At 41.1% G+C, this 16,609-nt stretch overlaps 1 protein-coding gene across 1 annotated transcript in view; it reads left to right on the top strand.

The window, feature by feature from the left end:
- The window catches only part of whrna (whirlin a), a 133,713-nt gene that overhangs the window by 108,623 nt on the left and 8,481 nt on the right, over nucleotides 1-16,609 (top strand). Inside the window, exons 6-9 of the mRNA XM_029516036.1 lie at nucleotides 7,852-8,064; nucleotides 9,562-9,783; nucleotides 14,613-14,687; nucleotides 15,834-16,404. Of these exons, the coding sequence (XP_029371896.1) occupies nucleotides 7,852-8,064; nucleotides 9,562-9,783; nucleotides 14,613-14,687; nucleotides 15,834-16,404 (1,081 nt within the window). The remainder of the gene's footprint in view (nucleotides 1-7,851; nucleotides 8,065-9,561; nucleotides 9,784-14,612; nucleotides 14,688-15,833; nucleotides 16,405-16,609) is intronic.

Genomic DNA, 16,609 nt, shown 5'->3' with positions numbered 1-16,609 from the left:
GAGACAATTAAACGTATTACAGCAAATAAAGAGGGCAGATACTGCTTTGTCTCTTACACACAGTTTGATCTTTAAATAGATTTAGAGGCCCAGTGTTCAGTTAACTGAAGTCAATAAAAGAGACAAACAAAATAAATACAGTAATACTTTACAGCAAAACTAAAGTCTGAGAGCATGGAATTCCATGTTAAATCACCCAAACTATCCCTTTGAGATTATTAACTTTCCCCACCAGCTTTTATTCAAAAGCTGCCTTTTTGATCATATCCACTAATCTCTGAAGGCTCACTGAAAATGTTGTGTTAGGAGTGTGTGAACACTGAATACCCCAAAGAAAGAAGAACAGGACTTCAGCTTTTAAACTCAAAAAGCCATTTTATTCTATTGTCATTTTGAGACATCACCATTTGAATATTGGAATATTTTCATGAAAAAAAGACATTTTGAACAAAGAAACTGAGAAAATGGCTTTTTTATTTTTTAGTTAAAACTGATTTGCTTTTTATATTTTTGAATGTCTCTTATTTACAAATAGTAACACTAAACAAAATCAGAAAAATAATCTGTGTCAATAAGAAACTCTAATGCTTCTAAAATTCTGAAGTTCGTTTGTTTGTTTGTTTTTTCCAGTTGTGTGGCTTGGAAGAGTGTCTATTTGCACCTGGGAAAAAAAGCACACTGCAATGAAAAGTGCAGATGTTTCTTTGATATTTCTTCAACACCTTCAAGTAAATCGCAAGTTGGTTTGTGTGTTGTCTCTTAGTAATGAGACCATAATGAAGAGAAGAGGTACAGTAGCACCTGCAGTGGAAAAAGAAATATGTGGTTTTAAAAGCTAGTAAAGTCAGCTGTAAAAAGAGTCTGTATCATCTTGTGGACAAATGCTATCGGGGCTGTTTGTATTATGTGACAAATTTAGATAATCAAACCTAACAGGCCAGATTATCTGGCCTCTATCTCTGCTCTCTTCCTCACACAGTTAACTCACATTGTTTTCTCTCACAAACTCTGGAATGACCAACCGACTTGTGTCCCTGTCAATATTTGCCGCAGTTATTTGATTGACCATTCATGGGTAATTTAGGGATTTAGGGAGTTGTTAGGTCAGACCTTGCCTCATAAACTGAGGGGACAATAATTTATTTATAAATCATGATGTGGCTGACGTCATTCACTTCATTTGGATGTAGATTGTTGGTTAGGTCATTAATGTGAACTGCTGTTTACACCCAAACATAACATTCAGACATTTACTGTGTTGTACTGACACACAATAACTCAAAATCCACTAATGGCAACTTTGTGTGATGACATTTAGAATTTGATTTGAAAGAATAGATTTGAATATTTATGAGAGTCAAACAATATTGAAGATTTTACGTCACTTACTTCAGATGTAGGAAATTGTCTAGTAAAGTCAGGAAAGAAAGATATCAAACACACAGTTGAAACTCAAAGTTAAATTTCTTAAACTGGAAAAAGAAAACTGCCATATTTTGGCAACTTTACCTTGAAATGTTTAGACTGCACCTTCAGTCTTCTTCAGGAGCATCATCTGACGTGCATCATGACGCGTCAGCAGGTGTTTCCCTGAAGGCGTGACCGTGATCTGATATCACAAGATCACAAGATCGAAAAAAGAAAAAGCAGAACAGGAAAATTCATTGCAGGATATACAACCGCATCCTGGACTGGGATACCGCAAAGGTCATCAGAGCAGAAAGCAATAAATTCAAACATTGGATCAGGAGGCCTTAGAGATCAGGAGGCAGGCCAGAGACACCATAAACTGGGATGAGGGGTGTCATGCTGTCGCACTCCTGAGATTCTCTCCTCCAGAGACCATCAGGCAGTAGTGGGTGTGGCCAGCCTGGCAAATCTGTCAGATTGCCAGGCCGGTGAAAAGAAAAAACCTCACACTGTTGAAACTTGAGTAAACTGTATGAACATAATCGAACTCAGCAACCACAGCATGCATTTGCTGTTGCGAAATATGGCAGCTGCTTGATGTATTAATATAAATATTATTCGTTAGAGTGTTTGTGCTTCAGTTTGCTGTTTATGGTGGAGTGCAAAAGCAGAACTATCAGATCCTACCTGTCAGCCTGCTGTGCTTATTCTGCACTGATGCACACTGATAATGTCCAAATGACTAAAGCAACGATCCAAAGCCTGCAGCTGAAATATGTCTATGCAGTGCTTGTCACACCCAACCGAAGAGCTGAAAGCACATCAACCATTGGTGAAGGCTCAGGAGCCATATTAATATTTCATAAATACTTTGACAGTGAGTCAGCAAGGCTTTATAGAGCCTGTAAAAGTCTTTTTAAAGAGCTATTGGGTCACTTGTGATCTGGCTTGGTAACATCCCCATGAAAAAGGTTTGCAACTATAACGAGACATGTCTCATGTCATTTTCAGAGGGAGATGTGAGTTCTGATGTTCATGCTGTCATTTTATTCTGCAATCAGACCAGAGAGAGAGATTAACAATGTTTTATGAGTGAATGGCAGTTATGTCCTGTTATTCACGCAGAGGTATTTGTAGGGACGTTAACGTCAGTCAGCTTGTCACCGTGGACTCAACAAACTATACAACTATTGGATGGATTCCAATGAAATTTTGTGCAGAATGAAGCTCCTCAGACAGTGAATGCTAAAGACCTTCGCCATCCCCTCTGTTGTAAACATGGGGTTGGCATTGGTGTATTTTTGTATCATTAACTAAGAATTGTAATAACTCTGAGTTCTTGACTTTCATCTAGTTTGTTCTCCACTTTGGTTTATGACCCAGTGCGGTGCCTTCAAAATCTGAACCCATGAGCCTCAAGTGCACTTTATTGATAAATATCAAATATAAGCTTGGCGACACGCTAAACTAAAATGCTAACATAGGTAAACATCATCCCTGTTAAACATCAGCATGTTGGAACCATGATTCTGAGAAGATAAGTATTTAGCCTATTGCAAATGGTTTTGTATTAAAGCTGTGTTTGTTGCTTTGGGTTGTGTTTGTGTCTGTGTTGTGTGTCTTGTTGGAGGTGGTTTGCAGGATAAAGGTGTAATTATTTGTAAAACCATCAGCTGAAAAACAGATGTCAGGAACATCTGTCCTTAGTCACTGTGGGAGGAAATGTATAGGAGTAAAACATGATGACTGAATAAGTTCATTAGAATAGATGTTCTTGTTTTGTAAGATCTATTAATGTAACTTTGGAGGTCGTTTACTCTGTCTTGTCCGACCCCCCCCCCCCCCCCCCCCCCCCCACATTATATCAGAGAGAGCCAACTTTTTTAATGAGGACCAGGTCAATTATTTTGCATAGCTTACATAATGCAGTAAAATTAAAGTCAGAAACATATCTTATATCAATAAGTTGACATATTGCATATTTTATGACACAACTTGATAGTAATGCCAAATATTGTGGCATTTCTCAATATTCATTTTAATTGTGTGCAAATATTTACTAGTCAATTCTGCAGCAGTGACACATTGTGATTCCAGGTCACCAAAAGGTCATGTAGTTTCTGTAACTATCCAGTCTTCAAAGAATGTCAGGTGATTTCCACAATCATAAAATTAATCAATCAATCACAGATATTCAATCAATTGCTACTACTATACTTTCTGTTGTATGAAAGATGGACACAATGGATGTGGCTACTTCAAGGAAAATGGGGGGTGTCAGTGGTCAAATGGCAATGACAGCAGGGTGGATTTTGCTCGTTAGTAAGGTCTGTTGAATGAAACCAGAGCGACTGTGAACTCTGACTCAGTGGCTTTTTATGGTTATGTTTATCAGAGATGGACTGTTAGTTCTCCATCTGACGGAAGCATTATGCCTTGTAATGTGATTAAATCAGATGAGAGTTGCCCTGGGAATCTAGATATCTGCCAGCTCCATTTTGAACACTGCCGGTAAAGTAGTAAATATGTCTATTGTTGTGACTTCCTCACTTCATAGCGATTCAGACCTTACTAGAAGCTAATTTGATGGCTATTTCCTCAGTCATAATATTACTGTTTGACTTTGGCCTTTTCAGCACCTTCTACAGGACTGTTTGTGTTCAGTTTCCTGTTTCAGGAAGCTGAGGAAACAGGAAATAGGGGAAACGAGGAAGTAGAGGTAACAGGAACTTATAAAAGCAGGTAACTTTCAGAAGCCGTTCTCTCAGCTGTGCTACATTTAGCCAATGCCATCATGCTCGTGCCTTAATGAAAATGCTGCCTGTAAATTCAATGCATTTATGATAGGTAATGATTATATTTCAGTGATTACAGCATGATATTGAAAAAGATTTTGATATAGTCTGCAACCTTGTGTTTAAGTCAGTCATGTTGATCTCATGTTGTCATTGTTGCAGATCCAGGTGAAGATTGTAGTCTTAGTATGACTTTATTGTTATTTTGGTTGACTAATGTTCTTTTGAGTATTTGTGATCGCACATGGACCAGTTCACTTCCAATTCACTCCATGGTCACAATTGTTTGAGCTGGCATCAAATTAAAGAAGCTTAAAAGCTATTCACAAACTCAGCTGTCTCTTTAAACAGAGTTTATCTTGCTGTCAAGTTGTGTTTTTCACACCTCAAGTTTGACAGTAAAATTACAACATGGCAAAGGAACACAGTTTGTCATAGGTTTCAATGCCCCCTGGGATCAGAGCCAATCTTCACCACTGTCATGTGCAGAGATTTTATAGTACCGGTATGACAAGCTATCCTCGTCTTCGTTCTATTTTTTTCATGATTTTTCACATTCTGTTTTTTTTTTTATTTTCAAAGAAAAAAAATCCTGCCAAGAAAAATAATGTGCTCATTTTGTGTCCAAACACATATCCAGCGCAGGGATGTGAGAACTACAGGGAAACTTCCCCTAGGAAGTAATCGCTTTCAGGCTGGAAAAAACACATACACTTGTTTCCTGTTTACTGTTTATGCAGTCAAATCAAATCTAATCTAATCTAATTTATTTATATTGTGCCAAATCAGAACAAAGTTACATCAAGGCACTTTACACATACAGCAGGTCTAGACCAAACTCTTTATGGAGTTATTAAAGAGACCCAACAGATCCCTCCAAGAGCAAACACTTGGAGAAAGTGGGAAGAAATAAGAGGCAGAAACCTCAGGTAGAATCAGGCTGAGGGAGGGCAGCCATCTATCTAGCCTAGCTGGGTTGAGAGAAGGGGGAGGAGCAGAGAGAGAAGCAGAGACAGTGAGAGCGAGCGTGAAGGGGGGGGCTCAGGGGATGGAGGAGAGAAGATACCATGGAAAATACAAACAAAACATACAGTGATTGCAATCTGGTAGGTCTAAATGTGCAACTGGAAATATTAGGGGAGAAGGGGAGGTTACAATGGGAAGTGAGTAGTAGTGTGTAATGATAACGGAAGGTAACTCTTTCAGCAGCAGCCAATATAGCTGGGCCGATACTGGGAGTTGGTTCCAAAGAAGAGGAGCCTGAAAGATGAAAGATCTGGCTCTCAATTTACTTTTGGAGACTCCAGGAAGAATAAGTAAACCTACATCCAGAGAGCGAAGTGACCTCCTGGGACAGTAAGGAACTATGAGCTCTCTGAGATATGATAGTTTGGTCATTGAGAGCTTTGTACGTGAGGAGAAGGATTTTACTGGGAGCCAATGAAGAGAAGCTAGCACAGGAGAAATTATTCCTTTTTGTGGTTCCTGTTAATATTCACGCAGCAGCATTCTGAATCAACTGAAGGCGTTTCAGAGACATCCTAACAGTAATGAAATACAGTAGTCCGGTCTAGAGGTAATAAATGCATGGACTGGTTAAACAACGCGGTCTACAATAAATGAGACATAAGACATAATGAATGCAGCTGCTTTATATCCAATAATGCTCTATATAAAAATGCAGGCCAAGTTAACTCACGATTTCAAGCAAAAGGAAAGTTCAACTTGAGCTTTTCCCAACATTAGTTGTTTTTGTGAAGCTTTTTCCTTTTTCACAAGAGGAGACATTCAGCCCACTGAGCTGTGGAAGCTCAGTGGGCAGTGCGGTTTGGCAATTTGGGCAGCAGAATGCAGGGAATAAGAGGTTTTTATGTCCCAGGACTTAATGTTGAGAATAATTGAAGCGTGATTCATGAAAACACAGAGGTGATCTAATGGTCTAATATTGACTCAGCCTTTTTGAAACTTATCCCTTTATCTCTTGCTTGCTTTCTTAGATTGAGTTGAGGTCATGGCAGGGGTCAGCATTTTTAGATTTTAAAGACATATTTCTTTATCTGATTTGCTTTTTGTCAGTTGCACATTGATTGCGTAATCCGTTGTTTGTCGCTGAGAGAAAAGAGCCAACAGCTAATCTGGAATTTGATAACCCAAGCAAGGAGTGACGGACACACAAATGGCTCCAACAGGACGAGGATCGTCTATTTCCATGTATTGCCTTCTTCTGCACGCCTCATTAGCAGGTGACTGCAGGAGCTCCAATCCAGTTGAGTGATGACCGATTTCATTAGCCCCCTCAAGTGCCAATCTACCCTCTAATACGACTGTGAGAGTCGAACTGACTGCTCACAGGCCTTGTGTGGTCCCATCGTTTCACTCCACGGCACCCTTGAGTTAAGTAACTGAGACACAAATGCTTTGGAGAATTTCTCGCTGTAAGCACTGAGGTGATTAAGATTCATGCTGGGTAACACCAGAGTTCACCTTGGGCATTAAACAGTTGTTGTCTCTGCTCAAATGGGAACACTGGAACAACTACTGCTGATAATACAGACGGACGAGTCCGGGCAGGAGTGCAGGAGGAGGGGAAGTTTGTTGTTGGGTTGGCTTTTCTCCTATTCCTTCCGTCTCATACAGATGAAGGCAGACACAGACCCTGAAGCTGTGACTTTGAAGTGGCGTCTTTGATTAAGGATATAATTTAAGAAAAGCTGCATGCTAGTGAGCAGATAACAGAGTAAAATCAAAGAAAAGGGGCAGGCAAAGAGAAAAGGAGCAGGTATGGAGCAGAGAAGTGATCGAGGACAGCTCATCAGTTTCTAAAGTGTCAGTGTAGCCCTGCTGATTGACAGAGCAGCCAGCTGGCATACGGGAGAAAAAAAAAAAAAAAAAAAAAAAAAAAAAAAACAGGAACCAGCCGCCAACATGTGTGACCAGTACAGTTTCTATCTGGCTGCTGATGTGGAGTTAGCAGCACAGTGTTAATGATGATGGGTGACGGTGGGACAGCAGGAAGACGGATGAGAATGTATACATCTGGGATGAAAAGCCTGATGCTTAGTTCAGTGTCTGCTGGTGTAATTTATGTTCTTTCTCTGTCCACCCTGATCAGCACCCTTTATCTCTTCCTCCTGCTTCTCTGTCACCTCTGGGTCTTGCGTTTATCTGTCTCGGTCTTCCATCTTTCCTCCCTATCTGTCACTTCTACCTCCTACTACTCTCTTGTTCCCATCCTCCTCGATCAGGCACACTCCTCCTCGTAGTTTGTCCGCCTCCTATACCTCTTTCCATCCTCCCCTTTCACTTCCACTGTCAATTTTATTTTCTCCTGCTCCCTTTCTTCCTCTCCTTATACCCATTTCTCCAATTTTTCCACATTAAAATTTTTCATCTGTCTTTTGTTCTCATTTCTTTTCTCATTTTTCATTCATCCTTACCACCCTCTTGCTCCCCATTCTTATCCCTGTCTAAAACATTATTTCATCCCATTTCACTGCTCCCACCACTCCTCTCTCTGACTTGTCCCCTTACAACTTTTGTCCCATCTCTATTGCCTGCCAAGAAAATATAATAGATAAGATATATAAATGAAGATTAAAGGGGCAATAATGAGTCCTAAATGTCTATTCCTGGTCTTTTCCATCAGCCTGGGTTCTATAAGGGCGTGGCGGGCTCTCAGGTGACTCTGTCCAGCCTGGTGAACCAGTCCCGGGCCATGCTTGAGGAGCAGGCACGCCACCTTCTGACGGAGGTGGAGCGCCAGACCATGAACTACTATGTGGAGGAGTACCGGGATGGACACATTGGCGTAGAGCAGCTGGTCATGGCGTTGTTCGAGCTGCTCAACACGCACGCAAAGGTGAGTGTCAGGGAGGCTTTTGTCAAGTCTGAGACAAGAAGAAAAAAAGATCAGAAGTGAATCAATTTTCTACAGGATTCTGTTCTCAAGCACAATTTGTGTGATTGTTGGGAGGTTTGAAGTGTTGTGAGCCCTTCTGAGATTTGTTCCCAGGCTTTTTGTAAATGCTTAGATTTTTTTTTTTTTCCCCAATCTTCCTCCATGGCTCTTAAAAGTATTTTGTTTTTCTCCTAATCTGCAGTTGGTCACCTTATAAAAAGACCAATGAATCAAAGGCATTTTATTTCCAATTTCTCAAGTACACTGCTGTATCATACTCCCACAGAGAGCACATTCAGCTTCTGCCTTTAGAGCTGCTATGCAACTTTTATATATATATATATATATATATATTTTTTTTTATGTACAAAAGTACAGCAGCATTTAATTTGAACCAAGACTGGAGTTCATCATTTGAAGGGTCATTTGTTTTGATGATTTTTAGTTAAATGTATTCCTGTCAGCTAATTTGGTTCACCACAGGTGAATGTGGACAGCAGACACACACACAGAAATATCATTAGAATTATCTACATAGTTAAGTTACAATATATATACAATTTCATATTAAAATAAAGGACAAACAAGGGCATATAAATAATGTAGTAAATGAAAAATAGCTAAAAAAAAAAAAAAAAAAGACCTTCCCCAAAAGCATCATCAGCGACCAAAATTTACTCAAAATTTGAAACAGAAAAGAAAAAGAAAAAAAAAAGCTACAAGTTATAAAAGAGCAAAACAATTCAAAAGAGTAGAAGCAGCTGCAACATCAGGGCATGTTCACTCACACTGCTGCATTCACTGCACGACTTCCTACTAACTGAGAAAAATTTGCTCTGGTCACCTTATTCCTGAAAGGAGCTGCTCTACTCTTCTTACAATATTCTTCCTCAACTTCTAAAACTACACTGTACAGGTCTCGTTTACTTGTTACCTCTATGTTTTGAACAGTTCAGTCAAAAACATCCCACTTTTCCCGTAGCTAGCCACCAGCCAGATCCCAGCACGATCCTCGATGCACAAACTTATAAATTACAGTAAGCTGCTCCCATCTCCCAGCTCACCAGTGTCCAAGCCTTCGTCAGGAGGACGCAGTCACTCCTACCTCCGTGACAGGAGGCTGGGAGTCACACTATCTCCCAGAGATAATACTCTGCTGCTGCCACAAGTGGGCAGTAAACTACATGATGAATGTGAACAGCTAACAGATCATTTTGGCATTTTAGGGCAGAAAGCTCTGAGAACAGAGCTTCACTTCAGTGTAGATGTCATTTCCCTGACACGTATGCTTTGACTCTCCTCATCATCTCCAATAAGTGTCGTTTCAGTCTTGGTCACACCAGATTTTGAATTGATTTTTGCTCATGATGAAACCACTGTCAGTGGAAGACACCCTGGTCTGTCAGATCATACCCATGCCTCCCCTGTTGTTTCTCCCCCTCTGTGCACCTTCCTCAGTTCTCTCTGCTCTCAGAAGTGCGAGGCCTGGTCACGCCGCAGGACCTGGAGTGCTTTGATGGGATGGTGCTGCGACGTGAAATCCAGGCTCTGAAGGCGCGGCAGAGCACGGCTGGAGCCACAGCCCTGCAGCCAGACACGCTGTCTATGGTGTCGTACCCAGACACCCTGAACTCGTCTTCGGCCAGCTTCATGACCAACACCACCCTCAGCTCTGCGCGGGTAGGCTGGGCATACTCACTGACTCTGCCTCACATTGTGCATCTCTCATTTGATACTTTTGGGTGAAATCGTCATCCCTCACCTCCATCTAAAATCAATATTTCCCCTGCTGTAATCATTTGGGGGTTTTCCTACAAGTTTGAAGATGCAGCAGCAGTTAAAGCTGGTACAAAAAATGATGACATATAGCCCTTAGCACTACTGTTTCCTGTCTGCCTCACTCTCTGTGTGATTGTGATTGGCTACTTCTCTTTGGCTCTTTTAGCTCTTGTCTCCTTTCTGTAACTGTGTGTGTGCGGTGTGAGGGAGAGAAAAGGGCAAGGAAGACAAGGTGATGTATTTTCATGGGACTCTGCTCAAGATTTTTTATTTTTTATTTTTTTTGCTTAGGTGTGGATTTTGTTGGCCAGAACAATGACACATTTCACTGCCTGCTGAGATTGAAAAGTCTCTGCTGAGATTTCATAGTTCATGTTTGTCTTCCACCTCATCTTTCCCCCCGTCTGCCCCTTTTGCAGGAAAGACTGCTCTGGCTGATAGATATGATGGAGGTAGGAATCCCGAATGAAAGAGATGAATGGTTTGCAACACAAAGCCACACATGCAGGATACGCACTTGAGCAAAGGGACGCCAAGTTAACTGTGGGCAGCAGACGCACACACACACACACACATTCTCGAACTCTTGATGGTTTGTTGTTTTTGCAGTGAATTTGTTTGGTGTGTTTCTCGTCTCTTCTTTGGGCTTCCTCAACATGGATTTTGAAAGGAGCTGTAGTGTTTTTAAAGAGCCTTTCCACAGTCTGGGGTGTTAAGACAGAAACTCCTGACAGGTCGTGTTCAGAGTGTGCGGTCTGTGGCTGTCCTACTCGTCCTCATCCTTGTCTACAGATCTGACTGTGTCTTCGGGATGAGATCACATTTCAATGGAGAAAAGACCATACAAAAAAAAAAAAAAAACCCTGGAGTTTTTGCTCAGAAAAATTAATGTAGCTACTCCTTCTGTAAGTAATATGAGGAATTGCATGTATTTCAGAGTTTGCAAGTTGTCCCTGTTCCTCAGTGGCTTCCCTCCAGGATCTCCAGCTTCCTCCCACCGTCCAAAGTCATGCACGTTCAGGTTGATAGGTGATGCTTGATAATAAGTGTGAATGGCTGTTTCTCACTCTCACACAATGTCAGCTGGGATTGGCAGATCCTGCAACTCTTAATGAATTTTGAATGAATAGTGAACTTTTCATGACACTGGGAAAAGAAGGTTAGTTAACATTACACAACACAACAGCCAGATCTGAGTCCTGATCCTGTAGCTGCTAAGAGGGCTCTCCATGGTGAAACTGAGACAAGCATTCGGTCTAGGGCTCATCTGCGGGCACCAGCTACAATAACAAGACTACCAAGGCCAGCAAAAACCTTTCTAAATGTTTTGATGGGGCCAGCAGCTAACCAAGATGAGGCAGTCCGTCTGTTTCCACTGCTATGTTATTTTTAAAAACTTATTTATCGAACCTTTAATTAAGGACCCGAAACTTTGATGCATCAGGACATTACATAAATAGAGAACAATAATAGAACAATAGAACAATAATGAAGTAATTTCCACTCTGATTTCTTCTTGCGCAATCTGGCTCATTACAAATCATTCATCAAGAGAGCAATTTCACAAATAACTTTATAGAAAGAGTTATTAGGTATTATTAGTCTATCTAGTCCTGGTCCATCAAAAGCAGTTCATTTTAATACCTTTCAAAGTCTCTATATGCATCCTGGTTTTTTAACATCTGTACACACATTCATAAAGAAGTACACACAGGTATGGCCACAGATGACAGTGGAGTTAAGCTGTTGAATGTCTGCTGACTTTTCCACCACTCATTCTTATTCAGATAACCCCCATGGGTTCTGCCTGCCTCCCTGTTTTCCCCTTCAAGAAGTGACATTTACATTTTTGAGTTTGTGTGTGTGTGTGTGTGTGATGGCCTGTGTTCTTCCCCATGTGTCCCCTGCATGCCTGTTATTGTACATTTGTGCCGTTTTGGACCCATGGGTGAGTGCTACCACTGCTTTGTAAAGCAGATTAGAGAGCTGAGAGGTTTTGGGAAAGGAAAAAATGCAGAATTTGCAAACCATACTGAAAGTCAGGTATATAGTCAACTGCATACCAATGCATTTACACCAACACAAACAGGAATTGTGAAGACAGACATGACAACACAACTGCTTTTCACAGAATACTATGCCAATGACTTTGAATGATTGTGTGGAATTTCAGATTTTGTTGAATAGATGTTTAATTCTTTTGATCCCACAAAAAAGGCAGAGGGAAAAAAAGTCTAATTTGACTTTATTCCACACAGAACTCCAAAATAGATTGGACAAAATTATTTGCACGTTTTTTCAAATTGAAGACTTGTATTTCAGCACTTGATAGTCTTAATTAGTCATTAAACTCACCAGTGGGAAGAAAAAGGTTCTGGCAATATGAAAATCAAATTTGCAACCAGTTAGTTCACTCAACCTTTTGTTGTGTGTCTGTGTACCACACAGAGCATGGAGAAGACAAAGACTAGCAAAGAGTTGTCTAAGAATTTCAAGAAAAAAAAAATTATGGAACATATGGCAGATTTTAAGCCTGCAAGTCGACTTTGCAGGCCACGGCACTGTAGCTGACCTACCTGGACATGGACACAAGAGAAAGAGTTGTGAAAGACTTCAATGAAGGATTGTTCAAATGCGATATAAAGATTCTTGATCAACTTCTAAACAAATTCAAGCTGACATGCAGACAGATGGTACAACAGTGTCAACTCGCTGTATCCATCACCATGTGAATGATAACCCAGTAGGACCCTGCTGCTGATAAAGAGACATTAAAATGCCTTACCTAAGGAAAATCCCTGCCGGGAGAATGTGGTGTGGACAGACGAGACATAAATAGAGCGTCAAAGGACATTGTGGTCCAAAAAATTAAATGAGGCCTTCAAAGAAAAGGATGCAGTTCCTTCAGTCAAACATGGTGGAAGTTCACAGAGGTTTGGGGTTTGCTTTGATGCTTCTGGCAGTGGATGCCATGACTGGGTGGATTGCATCATGAATTCTGATAACTAACAAAGACTTTTGGTGGACAACGCAAGGCCCAGTGTCAGAAATGTGGGTCTCCATCAGAGGTAATGACTCTTCCAGCAGGACCATGACAAACTTAAAAAATAATACTAAGTTGAGGGGCAAAAACATTAGTTTCTAGTTTTGCGTGGAATAAGATCAAATTTGGCTTTTTTTCTCAGCTTTATGTTACGTCACTTCAAACAAACATGAATACCAAAGCATTTGTCATTTCAGTCATTTTGTGGGAGTAAGTGTTCACTTTTTTTTTTTTTTTTTTTTGCTATAACTGTATGTTGTCTTAGTGTTAGACAGCAGCTGTCTAGTAACTTGAGCTATATTAAAACTAACTATTAAAACTAACGACAGCAGGTTTTAGCTTCGCAACAGTTCTCAAATACGCATGCTGATGGTATGCGGTCCAGTCATGTATCAAGTTTTCACATTGTCTTATTCAAAAGATTATGGGCCTGAATGTATCGTTGCTCATGCAGCACTCTCACCCTGCCAGGGCCGTACCGACTTCCATGTTTGTAATCGAATTTTCCTTTGTCGTTCTTGTAGTCTAGTAGTCTGTTTTTTTTTTTCGTTTGTTTTTTTTATTAATAATTAACAAGCCTCTGCACTTCAGTACATTCCTGTAATCCTCTTTAAAGCTTATTGCTGAAAAAAACTGTCAGTTTGCATATTTGTTTTTGAAGTTAGTCACTGTGCCAATTCAGGTTCATTTCTGCTGTGATGTAGAGAAACGAGAAACTCATTGTACCCACTCAGTCAGCAGGACCAAACCTTCAGGGTCACGACTGTTCACTAAATGTCACAGAGCATCTTGTAGACATGATCAAACCAGGGGACCAAACCTGTGATATTCTGCCTCATGAGATGTCACTAACACAGAATCAGTGGTCTTTGATGACATCAGGCCAGCGTATCTGAAAAAGAAGATGCCACTTCCTTTGCACCGAACAGGGGCACTGTGTCTATTATTAATCCGGGGTAGAGTGCAGCACGCATGTATCCAGATACAAACACACACAAACACGCTGCGGATGTACACAGCAAACACAGCTGATTATCATGCAGAGTAGCATCTCTGCATGTAAAAAGTTGATAGGCTCTTGTGATAAATAAATTGTCTGTAAGTGCTCCCCATGCAGCAACGTGGGGTAATTAAGCCGGATTGATGGGGCTTTTGCTCTGTTTTAATGGCAGAGTTAAATGAAGGGCAATGTTTCTCTGAACTCGGCTTCCCCGCTCTGAAACCCCTCACATATCTGCTACAAATTACCCCCTCTCCACCACAGGCGTTGTGGGATTGAGCAGCCAAATCCCGCTTTGAACTGAGCTGATTGTTCTTTTATTGATTTCACAGCATCTGCATTTTGCATGTGGACGAAAACATGACTGCGGTTTGTATGCGTGTGTGTATTACTTATTTGTTTGCCTTCCTTAAAGACTTGGAGACTGGCAAGCAAATGTGAACAAATATTCCTCTTTCTTCTTTTCTGTGGGATGTGGAACATCCACCAAATCTAATTTGGCACTGGCTTTGGGATAAGCACACATCTGTGTTTAACATCTGCTCAATAGCTTTCTCCCTCTCACTTCAATAACTCTCTCCGTCCTACCCCTTCTATGTTTTTCTGGTTTTGTTGTCTTTGACCCCCCCCCCCCCCCCCCCCTTGTCTACCTTTCACTTTACTGTATTTCTTTGCTTCGTTTCTCAGAACAACAGTGCGGTGGAGAATAACGAGGAGGATCCTCCGGAGAGCCTGAACACACAGCTGACCGACATCTCTCTGGTGAGCCTGGCAGGCAGACAGCCCCTGCTTTGGCCTGATAAAGATGGATATGGCACAGGGGGGAAGAGGGGAGGGGTGGGAAGAAAATGATTAAAAAAGAGGAGAGGAGTGACAGATCACTACATGTCCCTGGCTCAGATACAGAACCTATCTGATCCCTGCAAGAAACGTAGAGAAGCTGAAAATTGCACCAAAGGCTCCAAATAAGAAAGGAAAGGAAAGAAATGAATGGTGACTTGGGAGGTCTCATTTATTCGTCTCACCCAAAGTAAAAGGACCAGGAGAAGGTGTTTAGTTCGCTGTCATCCAATGCTACCTGCCACCAAGTCATACCTTTTGCAAACTTTATTTTATGCTCATTTTCCTGACTCAGTCCATCCACGACCCACTGTTTTCCATTTCACTGTTGGGTTCAGTTTGAGTTTGAGTTTTCTAACCTGAAAAGCAGGATACCAGCAAAATCACACCAGCAAGAGGTGATATGTGACACCTGACTTGGATGTGTTAAATGTCTTCAGGTCAACTGTCAGTGGACCTGGTGCACTGGTTAAACATGTCTAATGAAGCTGTGTGGGTGGAAACTGGTAAGAATTACTGTATGGGGAAAGAATGAGAACAGTGGGTATTAACTTTGCTTTTAGATCTGCATGTTACAGAATACAGAGGTAACAATCCTGGGACAAGCTCATGTTTGACAGCCTCCTTATATTTATTTAAACAAAAACTGTAAGATTCCTTTTTCTATTCTTTTTTATTTTTTTTTTTTTTTTTGAGATGTAAAAATATTTTTCTTGGATTTACAAGAAAAAAACCAACAAACAAACAATTGGTGTTTAATGAATAAATACTAAATAATTTAATATGGTAAATGACCCAGCACAATAAGTAAAACGATCCAACACATATTAATGAAGTATGGACAAAGCTTCATTGTCCCCATATAAAAAAGACCCAATTAACTAATGCTAGGTGGAGTAGAAACTAATTCTGCATTTGTGAACGTTTTGTTGACATGGTACTGGGTGAACTCTCGGATATTTAATGTATGCAAACTGAAATGTACAACTACAGCTCTAAGACACACATCCTTCATCACAATGAACAGTATTGTGCTACAGTAATGATAAATATATCCTCTCACTTCAGGATGACGTACAGTCCAGCACTGCTGAACCCCCCCCCTCCTTCAAGCCTCCACCCCCACCGGGGTTGCAGAGGCATCCAAGTAGAAGAGATCTGCTGAACAAATGCCCCTCAACCGAATCCTCCCACTCAGGCTTGTATTTCAGTGCACTGAATTCGCACAACCAAAACAAAGAGCAAGGACACACCCCTGTTTCACCCTCACTACTCCAAAAGCGAGAGCATCCCAGGGACCTGTCTCATAACTACGCAGCCATCAGGAAGAAGGATCCTCTGGTATCATCGAAGAAAGAACAAGTCACAGCTGCACAGTTGTCCATGGTCACCCAGCACATCGGGCCATTTCCCCGGGTCCAGTCCCCCAACACAGGCACCAAACCTGCTGCTCCTTCTCCTTCACCTCCACCTCCACCTCCACTTCCTGCTCCTTATCCACCCCCATCTTTCCCCCTTAAGCCAGTGTCCATGTCCAAAGCCTCCCCTGGCTCCAAACAGCAGTTTGTAACGGTGGAGGTTCACAGGCCCAACGCAGAGCCCGATGTCAATGAAGTGCGGCCACTGCCGCAAGCTCGAGGTGAGAGATAGGTCACAGGAGTTCAAACTTGCTTCAAGGTTAAAGTCTTGCCATTTCAGTCCTTAAATTCTTAACATGTAAGCCTTCAACAAATATTTGTTTCCCAATTAGTTTTTAAACCCCTTACTCATCATTTACTTTACTAAGACAGTAAAAATTTGTTAGCACATTTTCCCAAAGCCCAGGCTGACATTTTCAAACAGCT

The sequence above is a fragment of the Echeneis naucrates genome, chromosome 12 (genome assembly GCF_900963305.1).
Source record: "Echeneis naucrates chromosome 12, fEcheNa1.1, whole genome shotgun sequence".
Taxonomy (NCBI): Eukaryota; Metazoa; Chordata; class Actinopteri; order Carangiformes; family Echeneidae; genus Echeneis; species Echeneis naucrates.
This window is presented reverse-complemented; position numbering and strand designations above follow the sequence as displayed.